The following is a 12,636-nucleotide window of genomic DNA, read 5'->3' on the forward strand; positions in this document are numbered from 1 at the left end:
AAAAAAAAAAAAAAAAAAAAAAAAAAAAGACTATCCTGGTCTCTGCCTCCGGGATGGCGGCTCGCTTTGGACCTTTCTTCTGTGCTTCTATTGCCCTCTCTTACAATTCTCTAATAATTATAATCATGGCGAGTGCTTACCATATATTCCGATCTATTTCCACGAGCTCATTAATTCTCATCCTAACCCTCTGATATGGTTGCTATTATTTCCTCTCTGCAGATGAGGGAATATTGGGCTAGGGACGTTATGTAAGTTGAGCCACGCTACGCTAAAAGTTCCATGCTTAGTTCCAAAGTCTCAGCTCTGGACTACGAAGTTCCGGAGCAGGCGGACAGCCCTACTCTTTACGTTCCCGCAGGCCACGCTCCGAGGGCGGGGCTCCAGTGAGGACACTACATCCCATGGTGCCTTGCGCGCCAGCGCAGTCATTGGTCCGGCTACTCGGTCCCTTTTTCAAATTGAGGCGCCGAGTCGTTGCTCGGTTTCTGGGGCTTGGGGTGGAGACGAGATTGGTGATTTGGCGGCTCCGGCTGGCGCGGGATAAACGCCACGGCCAGAGTACCGGGTAGAGAGCGGGGACGCCGAGCTGCGTGCGTCGGTCCTCCAGGCCACGCCAGCGCCCGGGAGGGACCAGGGAGACTCCGGCCCCCGTCGGCCGCCAAGCCCCTCCGCGCCTCACAGCGCCCAAGTCCGCGGCCAGGCCTTGATTTTTTGGCGGGGACAGTCATGGCGTCGCAGCCAAATTCGTCTGCGAAGAAGAAAGAGGAGAAGGGGAAGAACATCCAGGTGGTGGTGAGATGCAGGTAGGGAGAGGGCTGACAAGATTCCGAGCGCCGGGGCTTCGCTGCTGGGCCCCCTAGTGCGCGGTCCAGAGAGAGGGATTTTATTTGCATTTCCTGAGGGTCCCAGTTTCTTGGTTCTTCTCGTTCTGTTCTATAAAAATGACACCCGGTTGCTGTGTGTGTCTGATGTTTAGCAGAAAATAGCATGTTTGGTTTGATCACTGTTCCATACTGAAAAGTGCGTTATTTTTAAACTATAGTCAATAAAGACTTAGGTGTCACTTATATATGCTACTTCATGTAGTTTGTCCGTTTGGAAGTAAGACTGAATACCTGTTTTGCAGGTGGTTTAGCACTTACGTTGGTATTATCGCCTCTAAAAAGCAATCAACCACTGTTCTTTTTATTCTAGATGCAGTATTTTCTGCATCCCTACTAAACAAGTAAACATCTGTCTTTAAACATTAAAAATTAAGTTATAAAGTGAGTTTATGTTTTTTAAAAGATCAAGACAAGCTAAGCTAGTGTAAATTTCTGATTGTGCTACAGTTTTCTCTTTTATCTGCCTGTTTGTTCATAGACCAAATTAAATGGATATTTCGAGATAAGAAGATGTGGAGGGGTGTTCGGCCCTCCCCTGACTCGTTTCCAAATAACTTCCCGATTTTAAAATGAGCTAGAAACTGCTGTTTAGTTAGAATTGATGTATTCAACTTTTTAGAGGCTCTCCACAGTTTACTGAGTTTGTGTTTTGTGTGTCTGTTTTTGTGGCTGTTAACAGTTGCTGTTGCAACTTTTCTGTAAACCCCAAAGTAGTCTAAAATTAAAAGGCTATTTTTTTTGGAAAAACCTGTTTCAACAAACTTTCTTAGGCTATTGTTTACTCAGCCCTGGTAACTTCAATTGTAGATATCAAAGGTGATGACTAGGTTTCTAAGCGAGGTGCCAGAGAGGAAATTTGGTAGCAATCTTAAATCTAGCCAGTGACACTTACCAGTTGTTGTACTCTGGGGCTTCTGTTAGTAGTTGTTCTGAAAATTTTTATTTAAAAATGCAGTGCATATAACAAGTGCAAATTTTAAACTTATTTTGGTTGTTTAATAAAACCAGGCAATATTACCTTTTCCGTATGCCTTTATTTGATTTCTTTTTTTAACATTAGTTACAAAATACTTCAGACTTACAAAAGTTATTAAGAACAATGTAATAAACATTTGTATATTCATCACCCAGATTAAGAAACAAAACAATCATTGCTGGAGCCCCCCCTTTCCCCTCTCTATCCCTTTTCCTCCAGCCACAGTTAACCATTATCTTGAACTTGATGTTTATGATCCGCATATATTTCAAGCCTTGCCTTAGAGGAGATTTACTTTATCACCAATGAATATAATAGTTATTTGCTTGTGTCTAATATTTACAATAATTTTTGTGTAAAGAGATTTTTTTTTTCCACATTAGCCTTTTTCTTTCAAATAGCCTTCCTGGTGCAAGTCTGTTATTAAGCTTTCGTAAATAGGCAACTTATGAGTTGCAGGGCCCTCAGGGGTTGGTAAGCCTTTTCTGAAAAGGGCCCAGAGAAATAAATATTTATTTTATTTAAATACTTTAGACTTTGCAGGTCACATGTGGTTTGTTTGGTTTTTTTTTTGAGACAAGGCCTTGCTGTCTTGCTCAGGCCCTAGTGCAGTGGCGCAATCTCTGCTCACTGCAACCTCCGCCTCCTAGATTCAAGCGGTTTTCCCACTTCAGCCTCTCAGGTAGCTGGGATTACAGGTGCACACCGCCATGCCTTGCTAATTTTTGTATTTTTAGTAGAGATGGGGTTTCACCATGTTAGCCAAGCTGGTCTCAAACTCCTGACCTCAGGGAATCCACCCGCCTCAGCCTCCCAAAGTGCTGGGATTATAGGCGTGAGCTACTGCACCCCTCCACATGTGGTTTCTGTCACATTATTTTCTGATCTTTTTTTTTTTTTTTAAAGAACACTTTAAAACTGTAAAAATCATTCTTAAATCTGGCAGGGCAAGGGCCAGGTTTGACCCACAGGTTAAAGTTTACAGATCCCTACATAATGCGCTACTGGCTATCTTTCTTATGCCCCTGCTATTCTCTCCCCTATTTTTTTCCCAATTTGAAAAGTCATTTTCGAATACACATAATATAAAATTTAACATCTTAACCACTTTTAAGTGTACAGTTCGGTGATATTAAATACATAATATTCTGCAACCATTACTACCATCCATCTCCATAACTCTTTTCATCATGAACAACTGAAACTCTATACACATTAAACAATAACTCCCCATTTCCCTCTCCCATCAACCCCTGACACCTACCATTCTACTGTCTATGATTTTGACTACTCTAAATACTTCATAAAATAGAGTCATAATACAGTATTTATCCTTTTGTGACTTGCTTGTTCCACTTAGCATAATGTCCTCCAGGTTGGACCATGTTGTAGCAAACATCTTCTTTTTTAAGGCTAAATAGTATTATATGTATGTATCACATTTTGCTTGTCCCTTCATATGTCAGTGGACACTTGAGTTACTTCTTAATTTTGGTTATTATGAATAAAGTTGCTATGAATATGGGTTTTCAATTCTTTTGGGTATTTACCCAGAATTATAATTGCTGGATCATATGATAATTCTATTTTAAATTTTTTGAGGAACCAACAAACTATTTTCCACAGTGGCTGGACCATTTACATTCCCACCAACAGTGCATAAGGGTTCCCATTTATCCACATCCTCACCAACATTTATTTTCTGTTTCTTTTTTTTTCGAGTAGCCATCCCATTAGGTGTGAGGTGGCATCTCATTGTAGTTTTGATTTGTGATGATTTTGAGCATCTTTTCGTGTGTTTACTGGCCATTTTGTATATCTTTGGAGAAATGTCTGTCTAAGTCCTTTGCCCATTTTTATATTGGTTTGCTTTTTTGTTGTTGAGTTTTAGGAGTTTTCTATGTATTTTGGGTATTTTCAGATATATGATCTGCAAAAAATTTTTCCCCATTACTGTGGGTTGCCTTTTGACTCATTGATACTGTGGTCTTTTCCTTTCTTTTTCTTTTTGGAACCAGCGCATGGCCTCTTTGCTGATTCTGTTTGGCCCCAGTGCAGACTGTTCTGTGCTATGTGTCTGCAGTGCTGAAACCAGGCCTACCCTGCACCATGTAGAAGTCCAGGCTGTAGATACCAATGCATGGGTCACATTTGATACCCAAATCTATGTGTTCCTGCATCTCCAAACCAGTTTCCAGTATCCGAGAAGTTGCGTTGCTCTTTCTTGATTCACACTGCTGCATCTTTAGGCCTTTCTCCAGGGTTTCTTCTGCTTTGGCCCTTTGTGCAGTAGGTGGCAATCTTTTCATTTCTCCTGATGCCAAAGGATCTGACAATGTATTTGGCTTTGGAGAACACAGGGGTCTGGCTTATGACCTGCTTCAACACCTTGGCTGCCGGGGTCAGTCATCTCCAGTCTCCTCCATACAGATGTTGAGACAGAAAATCGCTGTGTCACCCAGGCTGGAGTGCAGTGGCACAGTCTCGGCTCACTGTAACCTCTGCCTGCCAGGTTTAAGCAATTCTTATTCTTCAGCCTCCCAAGTAGCTGAGATTACAGGTGTGCACCACGCCTGGCTAATTTTTTTTTTTTTTTAGTAGAGATGGGGTTTCGCCTTGTTGGCCAAGCTGGTCTTGAACTCCTGGCCTCAAGTGATCCACCTATTTTGGCCTCCCAAAGTGATGGGATTATGAGTGTGAGCCACTTTGCCTGGCCAGAGTTCTCTTTTTTTACCTTGATCCTGCACCGTGATGGAGAAAAGGAAGATAAAACTTTTATTTTTTTTCTGCTTGGGTTTTTTGTTTGTTTGTTTGTTTTTGTTTTTTTGAGATGGAGTTTTGCTCTTGTTGCCTAGGCTGGAGTGCATTGGTGCGATCTTGGCTCACTGCAACCTCCGCCTCCTGGGTTCAAACAATTCTCCTGCCTCAGCCTCCTGAGTAGCTGGGATTACAGGCATGCGCCACCATGCCTGGCTAATTTTGTATTTTTAGTAGAGATGGGGTTTTACCATGTTGGTCAGGCTGGTCTCGAACTCCTGATCTTAGGTGATCTGCCCACCCTGGCCTCCCAAAGTGCTGGGATTACACGTGTCAGCCACTGTGCCCGGGCTTTTTTTTTTTTTTTTTTTTTTTAATCCCCCTTTAAATACAGTATCTTGCTTTATTGCCCAGACTGGTTGTGAACTCCTGGGCTCAACTAGTCCTCCTACCTTAGCCTTCCAGGTAGCTGGGATCACAGGGATACTATCTTTTGATACACAAACATTTAAAATTTTTATGAAGTCCAGTTTGTCTTTTTGTTTTTGTTCCCTGTATCTTTGGTGTTATATCCAAGAAATCAGTGCCAAATCCATTGTTGTGAAGCTTCTGCCTTATGTTTTCTTCTAAGAGTTTTATATAGCTTTAGGTCTTACATACATTTTTGATCCATTTTGAGTTAATTTTTGTATATTGTGTTAGATAAGGGTCCAACCGCATTCTTTTGCATATGGATATTTAGTTTCCCAGCACCATTTGATGAAAAGATTGTCTTTTTCTGATTGAATGGTCTTGACAACCTTATTAAAAATCATTTGCCCTTATATAAGAGGGCTTATCTGTAAGTGCTATTCTGTTCCATTGGTCTATAAGTCTGTCTTTTTGTCAGTACCACATGGTTTTAATTATTGCAGCTTTGTAGTAAGTTTTGAAATCAGGAAGTGTGAGTCCTCCAGCTTTGTTCTTTTTCAAGATTGTTTTGGCTATCTGGACTCCCTTGGGATTCCATATGAATTTGAGGATGGATTTTTCTATTTTTGTAAAACACATCATTGGGATTTTAATAGGGATTACATTGAATCTGTAGATCACTTTGGGTAGTATTGGCATCTCAACAATATTAAGTCTTCAGTTCATGAACAAGGGATGTGTTTCCATTTATTTATGCCCTTTAATTTCTGTCAGCAGTTTTTTTTTTTTTTTTTTTTTTGAGACGGAGTTTCGCTCTTGTTGCCCAGGCTGGAGTGCAGTGGTGCAATCTCGGCTCATTGCAACCCCCACCTTCCTAGTTCAAGTGATTCTCCTGCCTCAGCCTCCTCAGTAGTTGGGATTACAGGTATGCACCACCACACCCAGCTAATTTTTGTATTTTTACTAGAGACGAGGTTTCACCATGTTGGTCAGGCTGGTCACGAACTCTTGACCTCAGGTGAACCACCCGCCTTGGCCTCCCAAAGTGCTGGGGGTGTGAGCCACTGCGCCTGGCTGGTCTCAGCAGTGTTTTATAGTTTTCATTTTATAAGTCTTCCACCTGCTTGGTTAAATTAATTATTAATATTTTATTCTTTTTGATGCTATTTTAAATTGACCTGTTTTTGTAATTTCCTTTTTAGATTGTTCATTCTTAGTGTATAAAAATGTAACTGGAGGCAAGGCATGGTGGCTCTCACCTGTAATCCCAGCACTTTGGGAGGCCAAGGTGGGCGGATCATGAGATCAGGAGTTGAAGACCAGCCTGGCCAACATAGTGAAACCCTTTCTCTACTAAAAATGTAAAAATTAGCCAGGCATGGTGGCGCACGCCTGTAGTCCCAGCTACTTGGGAGGCTGAGGCAAGAGAATCGCTTGAACCTGGAAGGTGGAGGTTGTGGTGAGCCAAGATCCTGCCACTGTACTCCAGTCTGGGCAACAGAGTGAGACTCTGTCTCAAAAAAAAAAAAAAAAAAAAAAAGAAAGAAAGAAATGTTGCTGGATCTTGCATGTTGACTTTGTATCCAGCTACTTTGCTGAATTCACTTATTCTAACATTTTTTTTGTGTGTGTGTGTAATTTTAGGGTTTTCTTTTTTCTTTTCTTTTTTTTTGTGCAGGATGTGCAGGTTTGTTACATAGGTAAACCTGTGCCATGGTAGTTTGTTGCACAGATCAACCCATCACCTAGCTATTAATTAAGCCCAGCATCCACTAGCTATTCTTCTTGATGCTCTAGCTCCTTGTGCCCCGCTGAATTTTAGGGTTTTCTTTCTTTACTTTTTTTTTTCTTTCGAGATGGAGTCTTGCTCTGCTGCCCAGGCTGGAGTGCAGTGGCATGGTCTTGGCTCATTGCAACCTCCGCCTCCTGGGTTCAAGTGATTCTCCTGCCTCAGCCTCCCAAGTAGTTGGGACTACAGGCATGCACCCATGCCTAGCTAAGTTTTTGTAGTTTTTGTAGAGATGGGGTTTCACCATGTTGGCAAGGCTGGTCTCAAACTCCTGACCTCAAGTCCCCTTGGGTTCCCAAAGTACTGGGATTATAGGCCTGAGCCACCACACCTGGCCAGGTTTTCTATATAAAAGATCATATAATCTGCAGACAGATAATTTTACTTTTTGCTTTTCTTTTCTTTTCTTTTGTTTTTTTTTTTTTTTTTTTTTTTTTTTTTTTTTTTTTTTGAGATGGAGTCTTGTTCTGTCGCCCAGGCTGGAGTGCAGTGGTGCCATCTCGGCTCCCTGCAACCTCTGCCTCCTGGGTTCAAGTAGTTCTTTGCCTCAGCCTCCCGAGTAGCTGGGATTACATGCACATGCCACCACGCCCAGCTAATTTTTGTATTTTTAGTAGAGATGGGGAGTTCATCTTCTTGGCCAGGCTGGTTTTGAACTCCTGACCTTGTGATCTGCCTTGGCCTCCCAAAGTTTTGGGATTACAGGCGTGCTCTCGGCTGTCAACCTTTTCCTTTTCAATTTGGAGATGCCTTTTCTTTTTCTTTTTTCTTTTTTTTTGAGATGGAGTCAAACTCTGTTGTCCACGCTGGAGCGCAGTGGCGCGATCTCTGCTCACTGCAGCCTCCGCCTCCTGGGTTCAAGCGATTCTCCTGCGTCAGCCTCCCGAGTAGCTGGTGATACAGGCATGTGCCACCACACTCGGCTAATTTTTTTTTGTATTTTTAGTAGAGACAGGGTTTCTCAGTTTAGCCAGGCTGGTCTCGATCTCCTGACCTCGTGATCCGCCTGCCTCAGCCTCCCAAAATGCTGGGATTACAGGTATAAGCCACCATGCCTGGCCCTTATTTTTCTTTCTTGCCTAATTGCTCTAGCTGGAACTTCCAGTATTATGTCGAATGGAAGTGGTGAAAATGGGCATTGGGCATCATCCTTGTCTTGCTCCTGTTCTTTTATTAGTTTGTTTGAGATCCTCCTGCCTCAATTTCCTGAGTAGCTGGGACTGTGGACACACTACTACACCCAGCTAATTTAAAAAAAGAATTTTTTTTTTTTTTAGAGATGTGGTCTCGCTGTGTTTCCCATGCTGATCTTGAACTCCTGACTTTAAGTGATCTTCTCAGCTTCCCACAGTGCTGTGATTACAGGTGTGAGCCACTGTGCTGGCCTTGTTCTTGTTTTTAGAGGAACATTCTTCAGTCTTTGACCATCAATTATGTTTGCTGTGGGTTTTTCATACATTGCTTTTATTTTGTTGAGGTAGTTTCACTCTGTTCCTAGTTTGTTGAGCGTTTTTATGACTAATGGGTTTTGAATTTTGTCTAATGTTTTTCCTGTATCGATTGCCATGATCCTGTGGTTTCCTTCATTCTATTAATGTGGTATATTACATTGATCAATTTTTACATGTTGAACCATCCCTGTATTCCAGGAATAAATCCCACTTGGTCATGGTGTATAATCCTTGTGCTGCTCAGTTCAATGTGTTGGTATTTTGTTGACGATTTTTAAATCAGTGTTCATAAGGGATAGTGATCTGTAGTTTTCTTATAGTTGCCTTTGTCTGACTTTGGTATCAGAATAATGCTGGCCTCACAAAATGAGTTGGGAAGTGTTTTCTCCTTTACCAGATTTTTTCTAGGAAAAGATTGAGAAGAACTGGTATTAGATCTTGAAATGTTTTGTAGAATTCACCTATGAAACTGAGATCTAGGGCTTTTCTTTGTCAGGAGGTTTTTGGTGAGTGAGTCCATCTGTTTACTGGTTATAGCTCCATGTGTCTTCTCTCTTATTTTCTTAGTCCATTTAGCTAAAAGCTTGTCAATTTTATCCTCTTGAAGAACCAACTTTTGATTTCATTGGTTTTTCTCTTCTCTTTTTTTATCTCTGCTCTAATCTTTATTATTTCTTTCCTTCTGCTGCCTTTGTATTTAGTTAGTTCTTCTGTTTCCAGTTCCTTAAGTTGTAAAGTTAGGGTGTTGATGTGAGATCTTTCTTGCTTTTTAATGTAAGCATTCATAGCTATAAATTTTCCCCTTAGCATTGCTTTTGTTGTGTCCCATAAGTTTTGTTTGGTATGTTGTGTTTTCATTTTCATTAATCTCTAAGTATTTTCTAATTTTCCTTGTGATGTCTTCTTTGAACCCTGGTTACTTAAACACACACATTTGTGTGTGTGTGGTTTTTTGTTTGTTTGTTTTGAGACGGAGTTTCACTCTTGTTGCCCATGCTGGAGTGCAATGGCGCCATCTTGGCTCACTGCAACCTCTACCTCCTGGTTCAAGCGATTCTCCTGTCTCAGCCTCCCAAGTAGCTGGGATTACAGGCGCGTGCCACCACGCCTGGCTAATTTCTTTTTTTTTTTTTTTGAGACGGAGTCTCGCTCTGCCGCCCAGGCTGGAGTGTAGTGGCCGGATCTCGGCTCACTGCAAGCTCCGCCTCCCGAGTTCACGCCATTCTCCTGCCTCAGCTTCCCGAGTAGCTGGGACTACAGGCGCCCGCCACCTCGCCCGGCTAGTTTTTTGTATTTTTTTTAGTAGAGACGGGGTTTCACCGGGTTAGCCAGGATGGTCTCGATCTCCTGACCTCGTGATCCGCCCGCCTCGGCCTCCCAAAGTGCTGGGATTACAGGCTTGAGCCACCGCGCCTGGCCCGCCTGGCTAATTTCATACACACATTTAAAAAATACATCTACCTGCTTTTACTTCAGAATTTTTGCAATTTCTGTTCTCTCTGCCTGAAAAAGTTTTCCACCAAAATACCTACAGGGCCTGGCTCCCTTGCTTTTTAGGTTCTGCTTAAATGTCATCTTCTGTAGAGAAGCATTCCCTAGCTACCCTAGAATAGCAACCAACTATCTTCCCCACTCAACACTTCCTATCCCCCTTAAACTGCTTTCTTTTCTTTTCCTTTCCTTTCCCTTCCCGTCCCTTCCCATCCCTTCCCATCCCGTCCCTTTCCTTCCCTTCCCTTTCCTTTCCTTTTCAGACAGAGTCTTGCTCTGTTGCCGAGGCCTGGAGTGCAGTGGTGCATTCTTGGCTCACTGCAGCCTCTGCTTCAGCTTCCCAAGTAGCTGGGACAGTAGGCGGCAGCCACCATGCCTGGCTAATTTTTTTTTTTTTTTTTTTTGAGATGGAGTCTCACTCTGTCGCCTAGGCTGGAGTGTAGTGCACAGTCTCGGCTCACTGCAACCTCCATCTCCCAGGTTCAAGTGATTTCTGGCTAATTTTTGTATTTTTAGTAGATATGAGGTTTCACCGTATTGGCCAGGCTGGTTTCGAACTTCTGACCTCAAGTGATCTGCCCACCTTGGCCTCCCAAAGTGCTAGGATTACAGGTGTGAGCCACTGTGCCCGGCCTAATTTTTGTATTTTTAATAGAGATGAGTTTTCACCATGTTGGCCAGGCTGGTCTCAAACTCCTGACCTCAAGTGATTTGCCCACCTCAGCCTCCCAAAGTCCTGAGATTACAGTCATGAGCCATTGTACCTGGCCTGCTTTATTTTCATTTCTAATTTATCAGCATCTAATATATTTATTTATTTGATAATTATCTCTTCTTTCCTTCAACTAAGTTAAAAGCTCCCTGAGCACAGGATTTTGGTGTTTTTTTCTTTCCTTTAACTTTGTATTGTTCATTGTTACATCTCCAGTGTCTAGAAAATTACCTATCACATAGTAAGTACTTGATGAATATTTGTGGAATGAGTTAATTTAGCACTTCTCCACAGGATAGGACTTAGGTTTTTTTAATCCTCCATCTCCCTTCCCTCACCATTTTGATTGTTTGAATTTTTATATAACTATAGTGAAACCAGCAAATTGATGGATTTGTTAGTGTGATTGGCAGAAACTTTGCAATTTCTAATAAGTTAGAGAAGTCTGGGTAGGAAACTAATGGCTTGGCATTACTCTTTCTTAGAGTACAGATGGTCCCTAAAGCTTCTCTGAGAATTTTGATAACTTTTAGGAATGTGTGATCTGTATGAATTTCCTATTACTCAGTCCTGACAATGTGAATGGTATTCATTTGGTAGCTTAATTTTATACGTCCAGGCAAGATACTAGTTTAGGGGATGCCAAAAATAATAGACTAATTGGAAAAGCTTTAGTCACATGAGAGCAAATCACTCCACTTGATGCTCTTGGCCTACCTCAGTATAAGTTGGTTCTGCCTTAGTTTTGTTGAAGTTTTAATAATACTGTACATTCATGTAGGTTATATGCATTGTGTAGGTTTTAGTATAGTTGGCAAATGAAAGCATTACCAAATATTACCTGGGAGTTAAGTTTCCTAGGATCACAAATTTGGTCTTCTGATCACTCGGAAGTAGAGTGGGCTGTGCCAGGGGAAGTTAAGGTATCCTTAAATAAATAGCAACTTGGTTTATCTGGTGATAAGGGGAAAATAATTTCCTGTTTGCACTTTCTCCAAAATACATGATACTCAATGGGAAAAATGAACTCAGGTCAAGATTATGTCTCTCCCTTTGGCCCAGACATGTATTAAGTATATAATTATCTTATTAATGCTACTCTGTGGACTGTGATTATTTTTTAGTTTTCCCATAATTCCTCTTAGGATGACATTTATTAGGTAATGCGGTTTAACAAATATTTGAGAACCTACTGTGTGCTAAGCATGGTAGTTGTTGCTGGGGAAACAGTAAACTAGACAGAATTTCTTTCTGTAGTGATCTGAGGTCTAGTGGGTAACACATTAAAAAAAAGATGGTAAGAGAGGTGATGTTTAGAAAGGGTGTATAAAGGGTGCTGTAGGAATATATAGCAAACATTTAATGTGGTCTTGGTTGGAGCAGGTGGGGGAGGCACGTAGGATGGAAAGGACTTCCTGAGGAAATAACCATTTCAACTAAATACCTACTCAGGCATTTCCGTAGAATGAGGACTCTTGATCCAGTCGGCTTGGGCAGTGTAGACCTTCTGTGTCTATTCACTCATTTGAAAAATGGGGCTAATAATATTGCCAACCTCACAGTGTTGTGTGGACATACTGAGTGAGCACATGTAAAGCACTTGAAACAATAAGTACCTGGCACATAGTAAGTACTCAGCTTATTAGTCATTATTTTTATGTACTTTTTATTTTGTGCCAGGTATCCACTGGCAGATGAGTATTTTGAACACAAACTTGACATGTTTTTTCTGCTACATCATAACCCAACTTGATCAGATTTTTTTTTATTTTTTTTGAGACAGAGTCTTGCTCTGTTGCCCAGCCTGGAGTGCAGTGGCCAAATCTCAGCTCACTGCAAGCTCCGCCTCCGGGGTTTACGCCATTCTCCTGCCTCAGCCTTCCGAGTAGCTGGGACTACAGGCGCCCACCACCTCGCCCGGCTAGTTTTTTGTATTTTTTAGTAGAGACGGGGTTTCACCGGGTTAGCCAGGATGGTCTCGATCTCCTGACCTCGTGATCCGCCCGTCTCGGCCTCCCAAAGTGCTGGGATTACAGGTGTGAGCCACCACGCCCGGCCAATCAGATTTTAAGAATAGGAGAAATGGAATTCTGAAAAATAAGTTTGGCATTTTTACAAGTTAAAACCTGTTAGTGGCTTGTCACAGTGTCTCACATCTGTAA

The 12,636-nt window shown here is 41.8% G+C and overlaps 1 protein-coding gene across 1 annotated transcript in view; it reads left to right on the forward strand.

The window, feature by feature from the left end:
• Window positions 1-448: 448 nt before the first annotated feature.
• Window positions 449-12,636, forward strand: part of KIF11 (kinesin family member 11) — a 65,281-nt gene continuing 53,093 nt past the window's right edge. The window contains exon 1 of the mRNA XM_007963564.3: window positions 449-806. Within this exon, the coding sequence (XP_007961755.1) occupies window positions 730-806 (77 nt within the window). The 5' untranslated portion in view covers window positions 449-729. The remainder of the gene's footprint in view (window positions 807-12,636) is intronic.

The sequence above is a fragment of the Chlorocebus sabaeus genome, chromosome 9 (assembly GCF_047675955.1).
Source record: "Chlorocebus sabaeus isolate Y175 chromosome 9, mChlSab1.0.hap1, whole genome shotgun sequence".
Lineage (NCBI taxonomy): Eukaryota > Metazoa > Chordata > Mammalia > Primates > Cercopithecidae > Chlorocebus > Chlorocebus sabaeus.